Source organism: Eurypyga helias, unplaced genomic scaffold, assembly GCF_000690775.1.
Source record: "Eurypyga helias isolate BGI_N326 unplaced genomic scaffold, ASM69077v1 scaffold4666, whole genome shotgun sequence".
Classification (NCBI taxonomy): domain Eukaryota; kingdom Metazoa; phylum Chordata; class Aves; order Eurypygiformes; family Eurypygidae; genus Eurypyga; species Eurypyga helias.
Window position 1 is genome coordinate 40,740 of NW_010258399.1, and position 21,612 is coordinate 62,351.

Below are 21,612 nucleotides of genomic sequence, written 5' to 3' on the forward strand. Positions count from 1 at the left end.
CCCCCCCCAGCCCCCGGTTCTAGTTAGCAAGAAGGACAAGACAGAATATTCGACCCCACAGAATATTTAAATCAGACAAATCAGGATTTTCGACATGCTCGACCCCACAGTCTTTTTGCAGAATTCAGCTGAACTCTGTGCTGGTAGGTTTTCTAGATTTCAGCATTTCTAGGATTTCAGGATTCAGTCTAGAAAACTGAATAATGCTACTCACAATCATAAAAACAAATGCGATAGTCATGAGCAGGTTTGCTACAGCGACCACGCTCTGTCCTGCTGCAATGGCTAGTGCCATAGAAGTGGCTGTGTAGGACACCATCATAAGGGTAAACATCATTGTAAAGAAGGCTTCTACTGTTGGTTTCAAACCTTAAAGATCAGAACAAGAAGGGTTTCAGTATGGCCCTGCCAAAAGCTCTACCGTAACCTGAACGCTATCCTGACTTACGTAGGGTATCCTGACTTGCGTAGGGTATCCTACCTAGAGAGTGCGCTTTGTCTGACAGCACTACGGCACTGGGGTAGTTGACAGCAGTTGGGCTGGTGACAGCAGTTGGGCTGGTGACAGCCCGTATGTGTCCGCCCTCTCAGCTGACGACAGGATGAACGAGGAGGACACTTGTAGCTGCAGTAACACTGGGTGTGGGTGGAAGTTACAGTACTGTACTCCACACAATCCAAGGTGAAGGCTTCACCGTGGCTGCCAGTTGTCTATTAAGGGAGAGATTCCTAGAGTGCTCCATGAGCAGCAGTTGTACAGCATATCGCTTGTTTCCAGCAGAGAGCTCTCCTAATGGACCTACTGGCCTTTGGGTGGCTATGGCTTTGGCAGCAAGGTCTCTCTCACTCCAGTTGTGCAGTCTGAGAGCCTCTTGCTGATGCAGCCTTTCTTCCTACTCCTTAGCAAAAAAAACCTCAGACCAAAGTGAACTGCGATTATTTTTAAATTTTGCTTGCACTTTCAGGCTCTGGGGACATCCCAAAAGGATGTTGTGGTTTGAAACCTTACCCTAGGAAAATGCTTGGGACATGTTTTGAGGGTGATGTCTGAAAGTATTCTAGGGCTGTAAAAGTTGGTGACAGCAATTTTCAAAGTCTGCTCACTAACCAAAAGGCATTTCACCATAAAGAACAAGCTGATACTAATTCACGCAATATTAAGCTCTTAAAGCACAACTTTCTTTGATAGGTGTTCTTTCAGGAATGGAAAAAGTATCTTGTAAACGTCACCAGAAGCTAAGGTGGCCATAAATGAACAGGAATAAATCAAAACTATGTAGTAATGGTTATGGTGCGCTTCATTCTAGGGACAGTGGAGGTGAGACATGTCACAGGTGCTGACATGAATGCTTAAATCTTTCAAAGTGTATCTTTTCTGGAAACAGCACCGTATGCTCTAAGCAATCACAGTAACCGCTGCCATGCCGACGTAGTGCTTTAGCCTATATAAATATGCATGTCTCCTTGCACATATATAAAATGTGAGTGCCTTGTTTATTTATTGATGGGGGGTGTAATGGGACTGTAGGAGGCCATACTTGCCTAACATGAAGTAAATTATACAGGTGAAAATGATGCTTGGTATAGTCCTCATGGGTATTAAATCAGCCATTAGCTTTGAGATAAAGTATGCAGATGTTCTGTAGTACCCACTGATATATTCATGTCTGGAACACAGAGATACATGCAACATATTACAAATTTAATCACTAAAACCCAGTAAGATTCTTTTCACCTGGAGACAAATGAATTCTAGCTCACACTGGGGAAAAAGAAAAAGTTTTCATGGTTAGGCTGTAATGCAAATATCCAGTAAGCTCCACAACACTACTGTGTTGGTGGCATTTTCATATGCAAATGAATATGGATACTTGTGCATGTAATTTTTAGCAAATGTATGTGTCATCATCAAAACAGAGAGAGTGAAGATTAAATAATTTTCCTTTTCTGTACAGTTAGTGTTTACTGTCGTCACTTGCAAGTCACAAGCTTATTAATCAACACCTACATTGAATATTCAGGGATTTTTTTCCTACATATGTTAATAATTTTAAACTCTGAACCATTTGCAGTCATAGGTACTGTTTTAGGGACATGCAGACAACTCACTAACAGGCTAGAAGAGTACATCTGCAGTGAGCAGTAAGAGTGAAATAATTTGAAAAGTCTGCACTAGGTGTACTTAAATGACAATTAGCTACAGCAGGACAAACAAACAGACTAACAGTAGCCCCTGATAACCTTTTGTATGTTTTACTTACATAAATATCTTTTTTTCCACAACAAAGAGTTCAATAGCTGAGATGCTGCTGAAACACTGGTTGGTGGTCAGAAAGAACATTGCACCCACCCTACGAAAAGCAAACCGACAAGCTGTTACTGAAAGTACGATGCAGTGTTTCCATTACAGCCTATGTAAATCCAACCGTAGTGTCTGGAGCTCGGCAGTATGTGACCCCCCCCATCCCGAATTCAACGAACAAAGGCTTGGCTAGAAGTCTGAGTCCATAACAAGCCTGACTTAGATGTGGTACAGGCAGTATCTGTTATTTGCATGCAAGGATAGCATGTTCTCTGATGCAGTCAAAGGTTAGAAAATGAACTGATTTTCCTTACTTTTTTTACTCTAATTTCCTGGCATATTAAAAATTCTTAGTCTGTGGGGCATTTGTCTAATGCAAACTGTGAGGAACTGCATAAGCAACATGAGAAGTTGTTTTCACTTTTTCCACTAACATTTAAGGCTTTGCTTTCACACTTTTGTAGCCGGTTTAGAACTAGGCCATTTTTAAGTAAATGCCATGAAGGGTTTCAAGACTGAGAACCTAGAGCTTTCTCACTTGCAAACTCATTTGTCAGGTCATGTACGTAAAGCTGTCAAAATGGTACATAGACTAGAATAATTTTTAAATCTAGCTTTAGATGCACCTTGTGACTTATTTGCTGGTAAACTCAAGTATATAAAAGCAGTTCCAGGATCAAAGCTTTGGTTATCCAGGTTTATGTAACAAAGTCTGTATATTTTAATCTTTAATCCTTTTATCTTGGGGAAATCTTTGCAGAAAAGTTAAAACGCTGCCATGCTGAATTAAGCCTTTTTAATATGATGTCTGCTGTTTGGTGTTTTCAGCAAGCTGACTGGGTCTCAAAAAATGCCATCCCATGGAAGTAGCGTTACTCCCTTTGTTTGGTCTGCTTGCCCAGGTCCTGCTTCTGCAGGTCAGGGCAGAACTGCGCCCCCCTCTCAGTTCTGCAGGGACCTTCCTAGAGGCTCAACATCATCCTCACTTCGAAGTCACTAACGTAGGCTTGGCCTTATCTACTGATGTGAAGGGAAACATTTGCTTTAAAGGGGTAGATATATTTTGCAAAGAGCTCGCGGGCTCCTTCTCAGCCTCCAAGCCGTTCATTATCCTATCGTAATGATGAGGGAGCTTTATTGAATTTTTGGATATCTGGTACCTAAGCTGACTGACCTGTTCTGTAGTCCAGCGGAGTCCTCTTTAAGTCCAAAGAAAATGGCACCTACAACTAGTCCCAGGAGAGCCGTAACACAAACCTAAATGTAAAAAGGAAAAGGAAAAGTGTTATTCTCATTGCTTTCCAAGCTTCAGTAGGTTATTTTGAATATGCAGTGGGTGCGTGTAGATTAACAGGAAGTGTTCTCAGAAAGGAGAAAAGCTATCCAAGCCGGGAAGGGAGTTGGTGGGGCAATTTGCAGCCGCAGCACAGCAGTATGTTGAGTCTTGCACCACGATATCCTTTGGCAGGTGTCCGAGACCTTGGCCACGGCCACTGCCAAGGCACTGGGATGGCTAGAAAGGAGGGACAGCATGGGATCTTCAGCTGCTGCTTGCCCATGTGTGGTGGTGCTGGCAGGAGGCACAGTCCTGCAGTAGCTCTGCTCCTGCCGGGTCAGGTCTGTGACCTGAGGGAATGGCTCTGGGAGTGCCAGGAGGGTGCTAGCACCAGCTGCAGGAGGAGGGTGATAGCAGGGGTTTGGTGGGGCAGGTTAGAAGGAGGGAATAACACCTTTCCCCAGAGGAACTCCAGCATCTAGTGCACCTCAGCTCCTCTCCCCCACTGCTGTTTCAGCCATTCTTGGACGCTGTGATTCAGTTAACTGATGATGTATTGCAACACTGCTCCTCTCTCCCTGCTGATACTCTCCACCATTCATCCTCCTCAGAACAGTCAGCGGCTCCCCATCTGCTGCCAGTGACAAGCATAACTTCAGCTCTAGGGCTGACCACAGATCTTCAATGCGGTGCTTCCGCGGGCCCTTTTCTGGAGTCATCTCAATGCTGCTTTGAGCTGGGCAACCGATAACCGAAAGCAGTCTTTCCTGACCATGGGTTTGGGATTGACAGTTTATTGTCACGCTGCACAGTGTGTAACGGCTGGGCTCTATCACATCTTATTCATGGGATTGTTTTTAACATGAGCAGCATAGCACTGTTGGCTCTAGGTATACTGATCGTTGCAGTCTGTAATACAATTCAAATAACAAAGGTACCAGCTGCCTCAAGGATATAGTTTAAAAGGATCATAGAATCATAGAATGGTTTGGGTTGGAAGGGACCTTAAAGATCATCTAGTTCCACCCCCCCTGCCATGGGCAGGGACACCTTGCACTAGACCAGGTTGCTCAAAGCCACATCCAGCCTGGCCTTGACGACATCCAGGGATGGGGCATCCACAACATCTCTGGGCAACCTGTTCCAGTGCCTCACCACCCTTTCTGTGAAGAATTTCTTCCTGATATCTAATCTAAACCTCCCTGTTTTCAATTTGTACCCGTTACCCCTTGTCCTGTCACTACAGGCTCTTGTAAAAAGTCCTCTCCCAGCACCCTTGTAGGCCCCCTTCTGATACTGGAAAGTATGAAGTGTGTACATCACACTTTATTCATGCTAAATACAAATGACAAAAATCTCAGCAAAACTGATAGTATCAGGCAGTTCTGTCACTTTTTAAGTGTGAGCAATGCGTGAATTGTAATACTATAAACCCCTTGATCCATGTTACCCTATCGCTAAGATCCTGCCGAAAGGAGCCAATGTCAGGGATAATTCAGCTCCTAAGCCAATTGCAGTGGAAAGCAGGGATCATATCAAGACCAATTTGGAGCAGATTAATGAAAAATGGCTTAATGAACTGTGTACCTCTCAAAGAATGCTTGTAAAATCCATCCCTAATGAGGGTGGGGAGATAGGAAAGATTGTGCGAAACAAGTCAGGACCATTAACCTTGGGGTATTACGAGATCCTCGAGAGTCTAATTCTTGTCACAAGGTCAAGCTTTTACAAAGCAATTATTAAGGATCTCCATAGTATCAACGTACAGACACACACATATGCTCAAGCCTTCTAACCTCAGGGATTCTGGACTCATTTCCCCTCCACACTGGCCGTTTGTTCACTCATTATATAAACTGTGAGGAAGATAATTTATACCTCTGGCTCAAGACCAGTTTTTTCTATTGCCTCCTTGAGAATCACAGTGGGAGTTTTGCTGGGACTGGGACTGCAGAGTTTGGCTCCTGAATTAGGGAATTCCTGAGGATTAGTCATTCTGCAGAGGTCAGCCAGGCATTCTTTATTTTTGAAGGCAATGCGCAGCTTTGAAGAAATCAACACTTTTGATGTTGATCAGCACTAACAGGGCCAGTCATGTAGGACATGCTCATCTTCACAGGTGTTTGACCTGTGGTCTTCATCACACCACTTCCAGAAGACATTACTGCCATTACGAACAGTCAGATGACCAATTAACGCACACATTGCGACTGTGAAAATATTTTTACACTTGAGCTAAATGCCAGTGTTTCATTGTGTGCTGAAGTTTAATTAAGCATGCAGGTGTAGCCTCTGAAATATCCCTGGGGGAGAGAAGGTTTGAGGCCAAACCCCAGAGCACCAGGCTGGGACAATTAGAGTCAAGCCTGAAGAATGTTCTTGAGCAACTGTATGAAACTACTTGGGAGATAATCTGCTCCTGGACAGAAGCAGCAGAATATCCTGCTGGAAAAGATCTTGCCTCCCACGGTCTTTCAGTAGTCCAAAATCAATTACTGAACAGTCCCTCATGCTGCTCATTTGGAAGCATTCAGGAAATCTTCTAGTGAAACAGATTTCCAAACCTTGAACACTCTTTTTTTCAGATACTTTCTTACTGCAGTCAAAATATCAAGAGGCAAAACCTTCCCAATGAATTATCTAATACAGGAATGGAATAAATTCAATGTATACCACAAAAGGATTGATATAAACAGCGTTACCTGAGCTATGGAGGCTTGAGGGTTTCCTACCAGGTTTTTAAATGTGCGCTTGGATACCCACTTCAGCTGATGAAGGAAAGAATTGACGTATGTGATTTGTCGGAAAACTGCTTTTGTTTTCTTTTTATTTCCCAGAGAAATATTCTCTAGTACTGCTTTTGTTTCTTGGAAGTAGGCAGAGTTGGAGTATTTCTCTGCTAACTTCTCAGCCAAGGTTTTATCATATTCGGTGCGTTCTTCAATGCTTTCTGCTGAAAAGGTTAAAAAGAAATAGGACCGTTTATGTAAGGGATGGGAAGATTGGGTAGGAGTTAGGCCAAAAGAGTTAATTTGGAGTGGGAGAGTTACTAACGAACCAGAAGAATTAATATGCATATTTAGTTCCAGTGATTCATTCATTGCATTCAGTCTCATAGCATGCAATTCTAAAGACTCGGTATAAGACCAAACCTCTGTTTGCCTGTGCAACCTGTCCCACAGGCAGCAGCTTCACAGCAGATTGACTGGGTAAACCCTTGTCTGCCAATGAAGTTTCAAACGGGCAGCAATCTGGCTTTTAATCAAAAAGTGGGTTTGGTTTTTTTTTTTTCCCCTACAGATTTCTGTAAGTGATCTGTTTCAGAGATCTGATGAGATAATCCTAGACCTCCCAGTCTTTTAGATCCAGGTAATCCTGCATGTGTCTACTTCAGTCAACTTCTGAGTCTGTCACAAAGAAATTTCAGCTGGAGCTCCCTTTATCTAAGCTGTAGTCCAATGTGTGCTTTTCCAATGGGAAATACATCATGTGCTGCCAGCTACAATATGACACTGAACACAGCATTTTTGTAAAATACTGGTTGCGTCTTTGGTAAAGATTCAGTGAAACTGTGTGTTTAGTCAGATAGCACATTCATTATTTCATTTCCCTTTTCATTCAAGTGAAAAGAGAGCATGCTATTAATGAGTAGCAACAGACAGGATGAAAAAGCATGCTACTGAATGTAGGTGAGATTTGATATGTTAGTTTGGGGATGATTTCTGCCTTACCACAACTTCAGGGAAGCATCAGGAGAACACTGGTGCCCTATTTCTACCCCCTCTTCCCACCCTACTCAGAGGAAGGAAAACAGTAATTTTGTAACAGATAAACTATTCCATTAGGTAAAAATGCAAGTCATAATAGCATCAAATTATGTCCCTAACTGGAACCATTGTCCTGGTTCATCGTCTCTGCTTCTGCAGGACTTCAGTTGATTTGCCTCAAAGACAAACAAAGCTCTCTCTCTGTGTTGAGAGGTAACAAAACAGTTTTTTATATTCCCAAACATTATAACTTCAACACAGGAAAATATTCTTTCACCTTTAACATCTCACAATTTCAGTGTGACACAAAAGTATACAGGTAAGTTTCTGAAGAAATGGATAGCAATGATAAATTACTAAATACCTATTTATGAGAAGCAAACTATTCCTGCATAGACAGGAATATGTTATGTAGTAGGGCTGTATGTGAATTTGGTACTTATTTCAGGTTATGCTAATTATTTTTCATGTATAAACAAAGAGTATTCAGTAATAGTGTGGGTTATTTTTCTCCTTTAAAGCAACATGGATCAGCAGAACGAAATAGTCTCCTGCATACAAATAACTGCATGCTTGTACAACGCTTATTGGTTGTTTGAGACCCATAAGTGATTTTTCTGTGTTGTGCTGGATACATTCTGGCAAAATACATGCTATGATGATTTCACTCAGCTCCAGGCTTCATACCTGTGTTAGTTTCATCTGTCTTGCTCATCGCTACTGCAGTGGAGTCTCCATTAATGATGTCCAGGAAAAAGTCAGCAGGGTTGTTGTACGGCTCACACTCGTAGCCTGCAGTGACAGCATTACAAGCCCTGAGAGGTGGTTGTGCGACTGGCAGAGGGCTGTGCGTGGCTGTCATGAACAGCCACACCGCGGTGCCTGTTGAGCAGCTTTCACCGTAAGCACTGCAGGCTTCAAAAGGTCCGAGGTTACCCGAGAGAAGAACGGCACTGCCAGACAGCTCGATCAGTGAAAGCAAGGTGCCCTTCTCAACCCTCGCGTGGGCTTTGTCTAATTAAGATACAGCCATGAACAGCTGATGAGAGCTCAGCCCTCTCAAGGGCTGTTTCACCTTTCAAGAGGTGAAACACCAAGAAAACTGCTTAGCCTGTTAAAATCCTTGGCTTGCTTATACACACTGTGTCCCACTCCCATCAAGTGCTATTGGCATTTTATTCCAGTTGGCGCAAAGTGAAGGTGTTGCTGCAGTCGGCCCAGCAGCCTGTTGTGCTCACCGATAGTCCGGAAGTACTCGATGGCATGCTGAGCGGGCCCGTGGTACAGCACTCTCCCCGCGGCCAGCAGCGTCAGGTTGTCAAACAGTCGGAATATGGAGTACCGAGGCTGGTGGATGGAGAAGATTATTGTTTTTCCTTGTTTTGCCATCCTGAATGTTAAGTGAAGAATGACAGAGGTGTTAGCTTTGCAAGTCGATTCAGCATTTAGATAAAAGAATTTGCAAGTTCAGCTAAGCCTTGGTGAAATTTGAGTAACTTGGTGTGCCACAGAGCAAAGGCAAAACCAAAAAGAAAATGTTTAGGTCATAGAAAATATTTAGTGTCTGTGTGAGAAAAGGAAGTGCCCTCTCACTGGGAATGTTGTTGGAGGGGAACGTCCTGGGAAGATTTTGATGCGAACAGAAAGCACTGGAGAGAGGCAGCTGAGTCCTCTTTGCTTGTAGTAGATGCAAAATTATGTAAAAATTGCAAATAGTGTGTTGTGCTTGTTTTCCCAAAGATAGGCCTGAGATTGTGTGATGGTGAAATGGCTAGCTGTGTTCTAACTACTGCCCATATTAAAATCCATCACCTTACTAGGCTGTACAACAGGCATTTTTATCACTTTTCTGGCCCAGTCAGACTTGAAAATAAATTAAGCTGTCTGTGACAGCTATCATGGACAAACTGCAGGCCGGGCATGCTTTCTGCAAGGCGCTTTGTGTACTGCTGTAAGCAGCTGCTTTGGAGTGAGCGAATTCATACAGCCTTTTTCCTACCCCCTTTGCAGCCCTGGGTTGCTGGTGAACAATTATATGTCTAATGTCCCTGATGGCACATTCTAACTGTAACGTAAGTCCAATACGGCTGAAATGTAGCAGAGTTGAGTGGTGAAAACAGGAAGCTGTTTCAAAGGCCATCACCTTTTCAGTAGCAGCAGGACAGCGTTAGCAGTACTGGCATCGAGTCCCGTAGTTGGCTCATCCAAAAACAAGATGGCAGGATCCGTGATGAGCTCCATCCCAATATTGGTCCTTTTCCGCTCTCCTCCAGACACGCCGCGGGTGAACTGGGTCCCAACCTGCCACAAAGTAAGAAAATTGTCTTGTTTGGCCTGATAACAAACACTTGAGCAAACAGCATCCTACCGAGGTGGCAGCACTTGGGATGAGTTGCAAAAAATTTTGACGCTACTCTCAGGTACAGATGTAGATGTTACCTCACACTTAGGCCTTTTCTTAACGTTGGCATTACTTAAGGTGTTCTGTTTTTCTCCAACCACAGCCTACCTTCCCCCTTCCCCGCAATGTAATAACACATGGCAGTACTAGCACAGAATCTGTACAGATTGCCATACAGAAATGTTATTAATTAGTATCCTACTGAAATAATCTATTTAATTTTACCTTTTTTTAATCTGCCATGTTGAGCAGATTAATTTAATGTTGTTAATTAAATTAATCATTAATATTTGTTCATGACTTAATGTTCATGAATATTAATTTGATAATGAATCTTTCATTTGTTCATTAATTTCATGTTAATTAAATCACTTTTAATTGTTCATGATTTAAACACCATATTTACGTGCCTTACCTTGGAATCAGCCACTTTGCTCAAACCCAGTTCCTTGATGATCTGATTCACTCGTTCATTTTTTTCCTGTTCCTTCACCGACTTGGGCAAACGTAGCGCTGCTGAGAACTTCAAATTTTCTCTTACCGTCAGGGTTCCCATCACCACATCATCCTGCATTAAAAAAAAAGGTAGTTACTTTGTGGTCACTTAGCAATTTCTATCTTTTCCTCGGAGAACTGCATCTACCTGTGTTCTATGTTGTCCTTGCATGCAGAGGGACAGTGGCAACTGGCAGAACATGCAGTAAGGTGCATCCTCAATGCCTGTGTCACAGCAGAGAGTTGATTTCACACACGTCGTTATATCTGCCTTTATTCATTAAGCAATACAATACAGGAACATCCTCCATCATGCATGTTAGCAAAGCATAAATAGCAAAGTATTCAAAAGTATCCCTCATGTACTCTTACCTCAGTTTTTTGGAGGCGCTGAGTGACATACTGAAGGGCTAAAGGACCCTCAGGAGCAGCTACAGCTCAGGTCACTGTCACTGGGCATTTGCTAATGCAGGCTAAGCCCACCGCAGGTAGGAGCAGGGAGAAGAGAAGGAACGAAGAGGTTAGGCCCATGTGGGATACGGTGAAAGTTTACTGAGCTTGTTTCAGCAAAGGAGGAAGGAGGGTTTTTTAGATATTAGCTGCTTGTCTCTTGCAAAAGGAATCTGTCAGACGTAGGAAGTTCAGTCAGTTATGCGTGTTTGAGCGACTACCTTTCTGTAACACGCTGACTGTGCTTTTATAAAGGATTTTCATAGACGTAGCTGTTCAGGTCTTGAGAAAATGCAAGCATGCTGCTGAGCACAGGTAGTGGGGAGGGGAAAGAAACTAAATGAGGGATGCTCTTTTCCTTCTTTTCACCTTCACATGTCTTTCTCCCCAGCCCACCCTGCCAGGACAAAGGCTTTCTCAGAATAGGAGTTAGTGACATTGTCCCTGGGCAAGCGGAATTACAACCTGTATATTATCAGAAAACATCATCCTTGGAAAATACTCCACGCTTATTGGTAGCCTATGGCTATTCCCCAAAATGGAGAATGAGGAGGGATGGATCCAAAGTATCCACTCCCGTTGACTGTAGAGCATTAAGGAAAGGGACTCAAATACAAAGCAGAGTCTCTTTCCCAGCAAGGGTGGACGTGTGGAGGGTTGCTACTGCACAGCCTCAATTCTTGGATCAAGGCAAGGTACTTGCAACACTGCAGCAACTTCTTACAACTGCAGTCAGAAGAGGACAATAAAATCCATAGAGTGATAAAAATTACTTACCTGTACTACATATCCAGAGGTGCATTTAAAGTTGGCAGGCTGAGGACCTCCGTTGATCAAAATGTCACCGGAAAGCCCATGGGGATCCTTCCTTGCAGCCAAAATGTCAAGGAGACTAGGAGAGAAGTTGGTTACTTTGTCAGATGAGCGTGCTGGAGGTAAGCTCTCAACCACAAACCAAGTTCATTGAATGAACAGCTACATAACAGCATCCCATGTTGAACATTTGCCATTTAGAAACCCCTAGCAACTTCCAAGGGCTGAGTTTCTCTTGTCCTGATTTCCTAGAGAAATGAGATCTGTGCGATTTCATAGTGCATTTGTGTCCATTTGTTCAGGAATATGACCTTAACCTAAAATGGTACATAAAGTGTGGACTAAAACTGAATTACATCTTTGTCATGTAAGCTGATTATCTTGTTTGAATTCAGAAACCAGTGAGATTTGCACTGACCTAAATGAAAACAGAATTTTGTCCCTGAAAGTATTGTGCATTACTGCTATATATGTGCAAGTTCATCTTCTCCTTGGTGTAATTTTTATGTAGGGCAAAGAGGGCACTTACGAAGATTTACCACTGCCCGTGGGTCCCAAAATTGCATTCAGTCCTGGTCTCATGATGCCACTGTAAGACAAAACAGGTAGGTTTTACAAAATAGATAGGGTGTTTTTATCTCTCTTACTGTTTCATCTGGTAGGCTAGTGTAAATTATCTGTACAACTAACTTCTGCATCCCATTAATTTTGGAATTAATGAAGCTGCCTGATCACAAACAATCTTTATGGTCAGTCAAGCTCCATCTTAATTTTTATTCCTAATTCAAGAAGAACTAATCTTCATATAATGAAGACAACACATAAACTTGAGTAAAATGTAGCAAAAAATGTATGTGTGCTTTTCCCCCATGGATCTCTAGAAATGAAGCACACACTTGCTTTAACCACATTCAGTTCTAAAGGTATTATTATTCTCTTAGCAGAGAGACTCATGGTCCCTGTAGACAGAACATGCTAGGAATTAGTCTGTACTTACAGAAACTGTAGCTGATGGTTTCTCTGTACCTGATTTTAAGTCACATGAAACTCAAAAGCCAGATAGAAATGGGTTTTAAATATTTGGGGAAAAGACCTTATAGAAATGATACAGTATATGGAAATATTGCTGCCTAATTTTTATCTTTTTGCAGATGCATGTGAAGGCATCGCTGCTGTTTTTCCTGACTAGCCCCTAAAATCTGCGCTCAACAAGCTTTGGTGTACACAAGAATCACGCTGCACATATACCTGTCTGTATGTTTTGATACCAGACAGTTTATCTTGAACTGCACTCTGGTACTGGTTGTTATCATCAGTCCAGGTCTGAGTGATCTGAGAACTTGTCTGTGGGTCTGGCCCAGTACAGCTGTTCTTGGAGTCTAGTGACATGCAGCCTAGGAGGCTGGGTTTTGTTCATCCTGATGCACATTCGCTTCCTTCCATTTCTTATTGTGGAAATTTATGGTTTCACAGATTAAAAAGCATACACATTATGTTATGTTATTATATGTGATTTTAACACAAAAAACAAATATGCAACAAAACAAATGCAGATGTTGCATTCTCTAAAAGGGTAGAACATAACGTTATATTAAATGTTGGTCTCTTACAAGACCAACCTGGCCATAAGAGGGGCTGCCTTCTCACGTCATTGCAAATGACCGATGTCAGTCAGTGGCGTTGCCTTAAGGAGAGTGGGAAAGATTTTAAGAGCTCACATTTAGGAACTGTGGAAATTGCATGGGCAAAGAGCAGGACAGACAGAGCTATACAATCAATATTTATGACAGAAATTGGAGTTGGGGAGCTGAAAGTCACAGGTGACTTGGAATGGCATTTTGTAGAGGTACCTGCCACTTAGCCTAACTACTGAACTGTGAATGGGCAAACTTTATGCACAGATTATTGAACAAAGGCTGTAACTACATGATGCCTTTATTGCAGTAGTGTTCAATGTTGGTGAAAAAAAAAGCCAAAAAAAGAGAAAACTTTCCCTCTCTTCCAAGTTAACCTCACCCTCGTTTATATGACCGTCTCAAACATTTTAAGTTAAAACCCCCAAAATTAACTTTGCCAAATGCCACCTTAGGGAAGGAGATGCCAGCACTGAGGACAGGCTGTCGGTATCTCAGTTAACGCCAGGGCACAGTGGGAGAATTGCCAGGCAGTGCGAAAGGACTGCAGCTGGCTCATGTGCTGCTGTGCTGACAGCAGCCAGGAAGGCTGTCCCTTCCCGGGGCCTGGGGGAAGTGGCGCTCGGCAGCGTGAGCTCGATGTTGTACAGGCTCAGCTCTAACGACTGGGGCTGGGGGGGGGGGCGGCACTGGGGCCTAGCAGAAAGCTTAAGCACAGTTGATAGCAAACATGAAGCAACCATACATACATATAATATTTCTAAATCTTGATCAAATTCTGTATATTACCATATTCGGTATATTAACTTGGTGGCTCAGTGACATGAGTGAAGTCAGCTGTCGGGCAGAAATAAAATGCACACGTACTCTAAAGAGATGTTTCCATACTTACTTGACACCTCTCAAAACTTCTTTATCGGCTGTTTTTTTACAACACAGGAATCCAGTCTTCACCTTCACGTGGTAGCAGATGTTGTGGAAAGTTAGCACACTTCCTCCCCTGCCAACTGCGTCTGGAGAGGACTGCTTTCTGCTGGGGATGCCATTTGTACTCGAGTCCGACATCTGAATGCTTAGGTGTGGCTGGCCTTCTGCCATTTTTCCTCTACAAACAGAAAAAAACAGAGGGGGAAGATTTGATTAGGTGTGGAGAGAAAAGACGTGCCCATTGGGTCCAGTGTTCAGCAGTGGACCTTACTGTGGGCCTTGCCGATGTCTATCTCGGTCTCTCTCAGACAGGAAGTTTGGGTGCCTGAGTTGACACTGAGCTGGGTCCGCTATATTGCTTCACACCATAGGCAGTGTTAGGGAGGTAGAAGAGTCTCCCTCCACCTCAATAGTCTGTTGGGTCAGTTGACCTTGACTGGCTACCAGATGCCCCCCCAGCAGTCCTCTCAGGGGAATCTCTGCTTCGGTGCCTGGAGCACCACCTCCCCTTCCTTCTTCACTGGCCTGGTGTCTGCTGGGCTGTTTTTTCTCACCCCTCTCTCACAGGCACTGCACTGCGACTTTTACCCTTCATTAAACAGGTTTTGGGAGCGGCACTACTGGATCGCTGACACGCTTGGCTCTGGCCAGTGGAGGGTCCACTGGCACTGGCTGGGCGTGGCCGTGTCCAGTATGGGGCAACCCTGGGTCCTTCCTCACAGAGGCCTCTGCAGCAGCCCCCCACGGCAGCACCTGGCCACGGGCACCAGCTGCATCTGCTCTCCCGGTACGAGGAAGTAGGTGCACGGCGGGCACCAGCATGACAATAGGATCCTTCTGGAGGGCTGCCCTGGCAGAGAGGTTTGTATGTAAACAGTACGCTTGTTGGAAACCACAGGTACAACAGGTGACTCCCAAAAGATCGTCTCAAAACTGTCAGGGTCCGAAAGGAGCTGGCCTTCTGCTTATCTGCTTCGTCAGGCTTCTTTCCAGTTTTGAATGTAGCTAGAGTTTGCCCATTAGGTACTCTTTTAAAGCAGTGGCTTGAAAGTAAAGGTACTCCTCCTACCTCTGGCACTCCAGCACAGTGGTAACGAAATCTAAAAATTGTTGGTTTATTTTTTTAATCAAAATAATTTTGCCAAGGGCATAGGAACTGACACTGCTGCCATGTAATTCTCTTCCTTGGATTTGCTTTTCATGTAAAAACTAGAAAGTATTTGTGTAATAATTAAAGTTGTCTCACCTCGCTTGTCAGCCAGGCTCATGCCTGTGAGCCATCCACCTGCACCCCAAGGGTATCCCCAGCTGCAATGTTATGAGCAAATGAGGGAGAGTGATGTGGAGTCTGACCTCAGGCATTATAAACACAATAGTTAAATTCATTTCATTTGATTTTGTTGTATTTTTTTCCAAAGAGAGGCATAAAAACCTAACTCAGCACTTCCACTGAAAATTCAGAAATGCTGTTTAGAAAACAAACCTTTCATCTAGGAATCAAACAGATTCAATCTTCCAGAACTTGACTGGCAGACAATAAGCACAGGATCAGAAACTATTTTCATAAATATAGGATGACACTACTTTCACAGAGATGTTCGTAAGAGCAGAAGGTATGTGAAAGTTAAATTTAATTTATCGATCGAGTTATGACAAGATTGGACACACCTTTGAAAAGAACACTGCAGAGTCTGGGTAAATAAAACAGCCACGGGAAGGACTGGACATATCCATAGCAGACAGTCCCACAATGGCTATTTACCAGTTGCTCTGTGGAATATGTGTTAGGTGTCTCTCTCCTCAAAGGAGCATACCTGCTGCAGAGACTCCCTCACAGCAGCTCCTTGGGATGACAAAATGATGGAGTTCTGAACATGCTGGTGGGAAGGGGCCTTGGGAAGTCCCATAACCCAGCTTCTCCCTCTGAGTGGGACTGTTGCCAACACGAGATCAGGGCAGCCATGACTTTGCTTGAGTGGCTCATGGAAACCTCTGAGAGTGGAGATTCGGATCTCGGCTGACAGTGTGCTGAGAGAAGGTGGAGTGCTAACAGCAGCAATAACGCCTGTGTGCTACAGATAGGCTTTTGGTTTGCTTTTCTTTCTGGAAACCTTTTTTCCACTGTTGTGTAAGTACAGTGAGATAAACAGTTTGATATTTCACAAACTAACATTTCCATTTCTGATCTAGCAAAAAGTTTCACCATAGGAATACAGGGACATGCTCCTTTACAGCTAAAACAACTGGCAACTGTTTGCAATTGCTCCTTATGAATAGATTTTTTTAAAATATTGCTTTAGGCCTTGTTTAAAAAATTATTTATTGTGTTTAATGTAACATACAGCCATGAAACATTTTAAGTCAGAGCATGTACAGGACAAAGAAACAACCATGATGAATGTTAATCAAATCAATTCCTATGCAAGCTAAAATTCTTTAAATGAAATTTTCTAAAATTAATTGCCAGTGGCTTACAAATACCTACTTTGGATCAGAAATGAGCTGGAGACAGTATATGCTGCCTGTTGTACTCAGACGTATCTGTTAATATGATGAAATGTTTCATACCCTCATCCTATCAGCTCTGGGTATAATACATTATTTTTGCATCAGCTAAATATAAAATCTATGAACTCTTCAGGAATTTTACAGATTTTGTTTTCCAAAATATTTCTAAAATATTTTTATTGCCACTAATTCAGCATCAGTTTCAGCTCAAACCTAATAGAAAACCATTTGCTTCAGACATATTCAGTCTCAGAAAATTCTGTCAGGAGGAGAAGTACTGGATCTTGAGATTCAACCTTTTATTAATGGCAACGTGAAACTACTTTCTTAAAAACTATCATGAAATCTCTTTCCCCACTGTTTGGATGCACAGAAAATGAAACTCTCACTTTTCCCGTGTATCCTTCTGCAACTTGTAAAGTACAAAGTCTCATTTTCCCTACGTACACAGCGGCAGTAAACAAAAGCATAAAACAACAACAAAATGTACTACAAACTTCCACTGACTTAAACCTACCTGAAACGCAGCAATACCATGCCTGCTGTCTTTCAAGCAATTTCAGTAAACCTATATGTATTTATATGGACATTGTCTATAGAAAAAGCTAAGTAATATTCATTCCTGCCAGTCTTCCTGCAAAGCTTTTGACACTGGAGGGATTTGCAGTCCATACAGAAAAACCAGTGCTACTGGGAGTAGTAGTAAAAATTCAAATGGCAGGCAGTTACTCAAACTATTTTATCTCTCTAGAGAATAAACGTTGAAATTACTTAAGGAGGAAGAGTTTTAGAGACACAAGCAGCTTTCAGTAGAATTTTTGAAAGGAAGCTATCTCAAACCCTTTAAAAACAGCCTGTTTTCTTTTTTTTTCCTGAATACCTGAACCTGCCAGAGAAACCACAATTAAGTGAGCTATTATTTCTCTTATTTTTAATGGGTACAGTGTTTAGTCTTGCAACCTGCAAGCTGAAACAGTACAGTATGTATTACAAATGTACATTTTAGACTTCAGATACATATAAATTCTCGGAAGTTGCAAGCATACCTTTGTTTTTCCTCTTTAGTCGCATGCATTTGCAAGGGTGTAGAGTGGCCAGGGAAGGGACGTGGGCATACGAAGCAGGCAGCGCAACTTAGTACTGCCAGCCCAGAACCGTACAGTCCTCTTTCTCAGGAGCACTCGTAGGAAATTAAAACCATTTAAGTAAATAAGGATAATGCGATTCAGGCAATCTGTAAGTTAATTGCCAACCGATTTGCAAGGGATTTGTAACCTACCTCCTGTGAAAAGAGCCCTGTGTGTTAATTGGGGACCGAGTAAGCAGCGCGCTCTGTGTGCAGGCATTTGCACGCACGTTATCTGCAGTGCACTAGCGTGCACGGGCAAACTCGGAGTATGGTAGTTCCTGCAAAATATTCCAACTTTTCACCTTTTTACTGGTTTTACTTTAAGCCTTGAAGCTCTTGTCCCCCATTTATAAAACAAGTTTTCAATAATTTCTTGCCAAATTTCTCAATAAAATCCCTTGAAAAGCTGGGAAAAGGTAGGCAAGCATTTGGAGGAAAACAGCTGCTGAATCTAATTCCTTAGCATTGGCAGAGTAAGCAATTCATGGACAAGGAAGCAAGCCAGTACACCGAATTAAATCTATCTCAATAAAAGGGCTGAGCTGCTGCTACTGACTCACTTACCAGCAGCAGGTCTGGGTCAGCGCTGCAGGGCTGCTGGGGAGGTGGTGGAGGCGGTGGAAGGGATGCAGGAGCCAGCAAAGAGCGTGGTGTGTAGGAACGCAGCCCCGACAGCTTGCTCAGTTTGTGGGGCTGGGCAGTCCCACCCGTGTCATCTCCTCTGCTGCAAAACGGCGAGGAGCTGGGAGCTGTGTTCCCCACACTCCGTCACCCTGGGGAGTCTCCACCCTCTCCCTGCGCCTGGGGAAGCCAGAGGGCTTCGTGGGGAGGGCAGGGCCAGGACAAGCCACCACTTTCACCTTTTTTTCTTTTAGCTGAACGAGTCGTAAGTGAGCTGCAGTGCAGCACCTCACCAGGAGACGCCCCAACCCAGCCGCGTCGGTAGCGGTGACCTGTGAATGAAGTATAGCTTCTCCACCTGCCAGAGCTTCGGAGCGATGGCCGAGTTCGGCAGAGCTGGCAGGGCACGAGGAATACCAGCATGGCATGTGGGACGAAGCACAGCTGGTTGTGAACTCCTCTCCCCCGCTGGTCTGCAGCCAGGCACTACGGGGATATGTTCTCCTTCCATTCAAAAAGCCTGCGATAATGCAAACGCTGTACTCAGCCCACCAGAGGCAGGTTTCTCACGGGATGATGTGTGGGCAGGTAATTGATGCTATGGAGGAACCAAAGCTGAAGCAGCCTTCGTTAGATGAGGTGGGGCATTGTTCCCCAGCACATGCTGTTTGCCTGGCCCACTGGGCAGCCCAGGCCACAGCTTTCCAGCAGTGGCGCTAACACCTGTGGGAGCACCCACGACAGGCATGCCACTTCTCCCATTTACTCCCTGACACTGTTTGGCTTGCAAGGACAGCTGTGGCTACTGAGCCCAGTCACCCCGAGAGCGAGGTCGGTCAGGCTCTGGGGGACGCTGAAGGATCTCCATCAGTTCAGCTGGGCTGCCTGCGCTTGGCCAGTGTCCCAGGCCCATCCTGTGGATGGGCTCTGCCAGCGCTTTGACAAGAGCATGAATCCATGCAGTTTCAGTTGTTCTCCTTAGCAGAGGGACACAGAAGAGCACACATTACAGCCGGGTTCCAGACAAAAGCATGAGCTTTATGCTCTCATTTTCCTAGCAAGGCTCATCACTAATTAGCAAACACCAAAGCTGCCTGTAAGAGCTGTCTCGGTCAGAACATCCCAAAGTCAGCTTTTTTAGCTGGCTGTAACCTGGGATGAGTATCTCATCGTTCAGGAATCACACTCCTGGGATCTTGTTCTTTCCTTTATCACTAATTTTATCATAAATAACTCCATACTGTACTAATACAAGACTTACAGGCATCCTAGCAGCTAGTGAAGACCATTGCGTAGTCCCAGTAGCATTTAAGAAGGTGCACGTACGACCAAATAAATGCAAAGATACTGTTACTTCATTTGAAGAGTGTATCTGCAGTCTGGCCTGGAAACCTCACCAGACCATTCATAGTATCAGATCTGGGCTATTCCCAGGCAAGTCCGGAAAAACCAGAGCATTTGCGCAGAACGCAGTCAGAGGCGGCTATTGCTCCCAGCATGACTAGCACTCATGCTGAAACAAAGCAAAACCACAGCAACAAAATGGAAATTAGCAACAACAGTTGTGGTGTTCTCACAGGTATTTGTACTACTGTTAAAACCCAATACGATTTTTTTATGAAGTTACGGGCACAGGTATCCTTGGGATCCTTTCTGAGTGTGTCAATACACAGTTGTTCCTGTCTTCAGACATGGAGTAGGCTATCTAAAGAAAAGCCACAGCTCGTGCTTGCATTACAGTCTGAAACATGGAGTGAAAGGTATTCAGCCTGTCTTTATGCAGTTTTGGGAGGTGGCCAGGAGTTATTTCACTATGAAGTTTTGCCTCAGAGCACATGTACGAGTGAGGATGCCTGGGACTGCGTTACCAACCCTGCTAGCTGACAAGATGCTTGAGAGTCTTGCATGAAAATAGTACAGAGCTATTTACATTATAATTAGTAATAAGGAACATGACTCCTCAGTGATAAGACTACACATTTAATCAGAGAGAGAGACAGTGCAGACACTGCCATCTCATTGGCTTTGTTAACTGCAGGGGTCCCAAGGGGATCAGGTGAACCCAGGGCTCAAAACCTGCACACACAGAAGTGAGTGCAAAACTCATTAATAAATTCTACCCTGATAAATTCTTTTTTAGCTGTCATGGTTTAGGCCCAGCTGGCACCTCAGCACCATGCAACCACTTACTCACTCCTCCTCTTCCAGTGGGATAAGGAGAAGAAAAATATAAGCAAAAGGCTGGTGGGTGAAGGCAAGGACAGGGAGGGATCACTCACCTGTTACGATCACGGGCAGAACAGACTCAACTTGGGGAAGAAAAATCAATTTAATTTGTTACCCATCAAATCAGAGTAGGTCAATGACAGATGAAACTAAATCTTAAAGACACCTTCCCCCATGCCTCTCCTTCTTCCTGGGCTCAGTTTTGCTCCCCATTTCTCTACCTCCTTCGCCCGAGTGGCACAGGGGAATGGGGGGTTTCAGTTAATTTACCACGTCATCTCTGCTGCTCCTTCCTTCTCACACTCTGCCCCTGCTCCAGCGTGGGTCCCTTCCAGGGAAGACAGTCCTCCATGAACTTCTCTGATGTGAGTCCTTCCCACAGGCTGCAGTTTTCTCCTCTAACTGCTCTGGTGTGGGTCCCTTCCATGGGGGTGCAGCCCTTCAGGAGTGGACTGCTCCAGTGCAGGTTTCCGATGGAGGCATGGGCTCTTCAGGCACAGCTGCCTGCTCCAGCGTGGAGCCCTCCCCGGGCTGCAGGGGGGTCTCTGCTCTGCCCCCCCGTGACCCTCCATGGCTGCAGGGGCACAGTCTGCCCTCTCCCCATGGGCTGAGGTAAACCTCTGCCCCGGGCACCTCCTCCTGCCTTTCTGCACTGACCTGGGGGTCTGCCTGGCTGTCTTTCTCACACCCCACTCCTCTCCCCACTGCAGGTTCCCCAGCAGGTTTTTTTTTCTCCTCTTAAATATGTTATCCCAGAGACGCTACCACCGTCACTGGCTGGGTCCGCCCATCAGTTAATTTACCACGTCATCTCTGCTGCTCCTTCCTTCTCACACTCTGCCCCTGCTCCAGCGTGGGTCCCTTCCAGGGAAGACAGTCCTCCATGAACTTCTCTGATGTGAGTCCTTCCCACAGGCTGCAGTTTTCTCCTCTAACTGCTCTGGTGTGGGTCCCTTCCATGGGGGTGCAGCCCTTCAGGAGTGGACTGCTCCAGTGCAGGTTTCCGATGGAGGCATGGGCTCTTCAGGCACAGCTGCCTGCTCCAGCGTGGAGCCATCCCCGG

General features: G+C 44.3%; 1 protein-coding gene across 1 annotated transcript in view; it reads right to left on the reverse strand.

Annotated features, from left to right (window-relative positions):
- Positions 1-14,236, reverse strand: part of ABCG2 (ATP-binding cassette, sub-family G (WHITE), member 2 (Junior blood group)) — a 16,419-nt gene extending 2,183 nt beyond the window's left edge. The window contains exons 1-12 of the mRNA XM_010154298.1: positions 14,031-14,236; positions 12,034-12,093; positions 11,469-11,583; positions 10,162-10,314; positions 9,489-9,646; positions 8,584-8,735; positions 8,033-8,137; positions 6,281-6,528; positions 3,477-3,559; positions 2,262-2,351; positions 1,543-1,667; positions 215-369 (exon numbers count right to left, since the gene is read on the reverse strand). Of these exons, the coding sequence (XP_010152600.1) occupies positions 215-369; positions 1,543-1,667; positions 2,262-2,351; positions 3,477-3,559; positions 6,281-6,528; positions 8,033-8,137; positions 8,584-8,735; positions 9,489-9,646; positions 10,162-10,314; positions 11,469-11,583; positions 12,034-12,093; positions 14,031-14,236 (1,650 nt within the window). The remainder of the gene's footprint in view (positions 1-214; positions 370-1,542; positions 1,668-2,261; positions 2,352-3,476; positions 3,560-6,280; positions 6,529-8,032; positions 8,138-8,583; positions 8,736-9,488; positions 9,647-10,161; positions 10,315-11,468; positions 11,584-12,033; positions 12,094-14,030) is intronic.
- Positions 14,237-21,612: the final 7,376 nt, after the last annotated feature.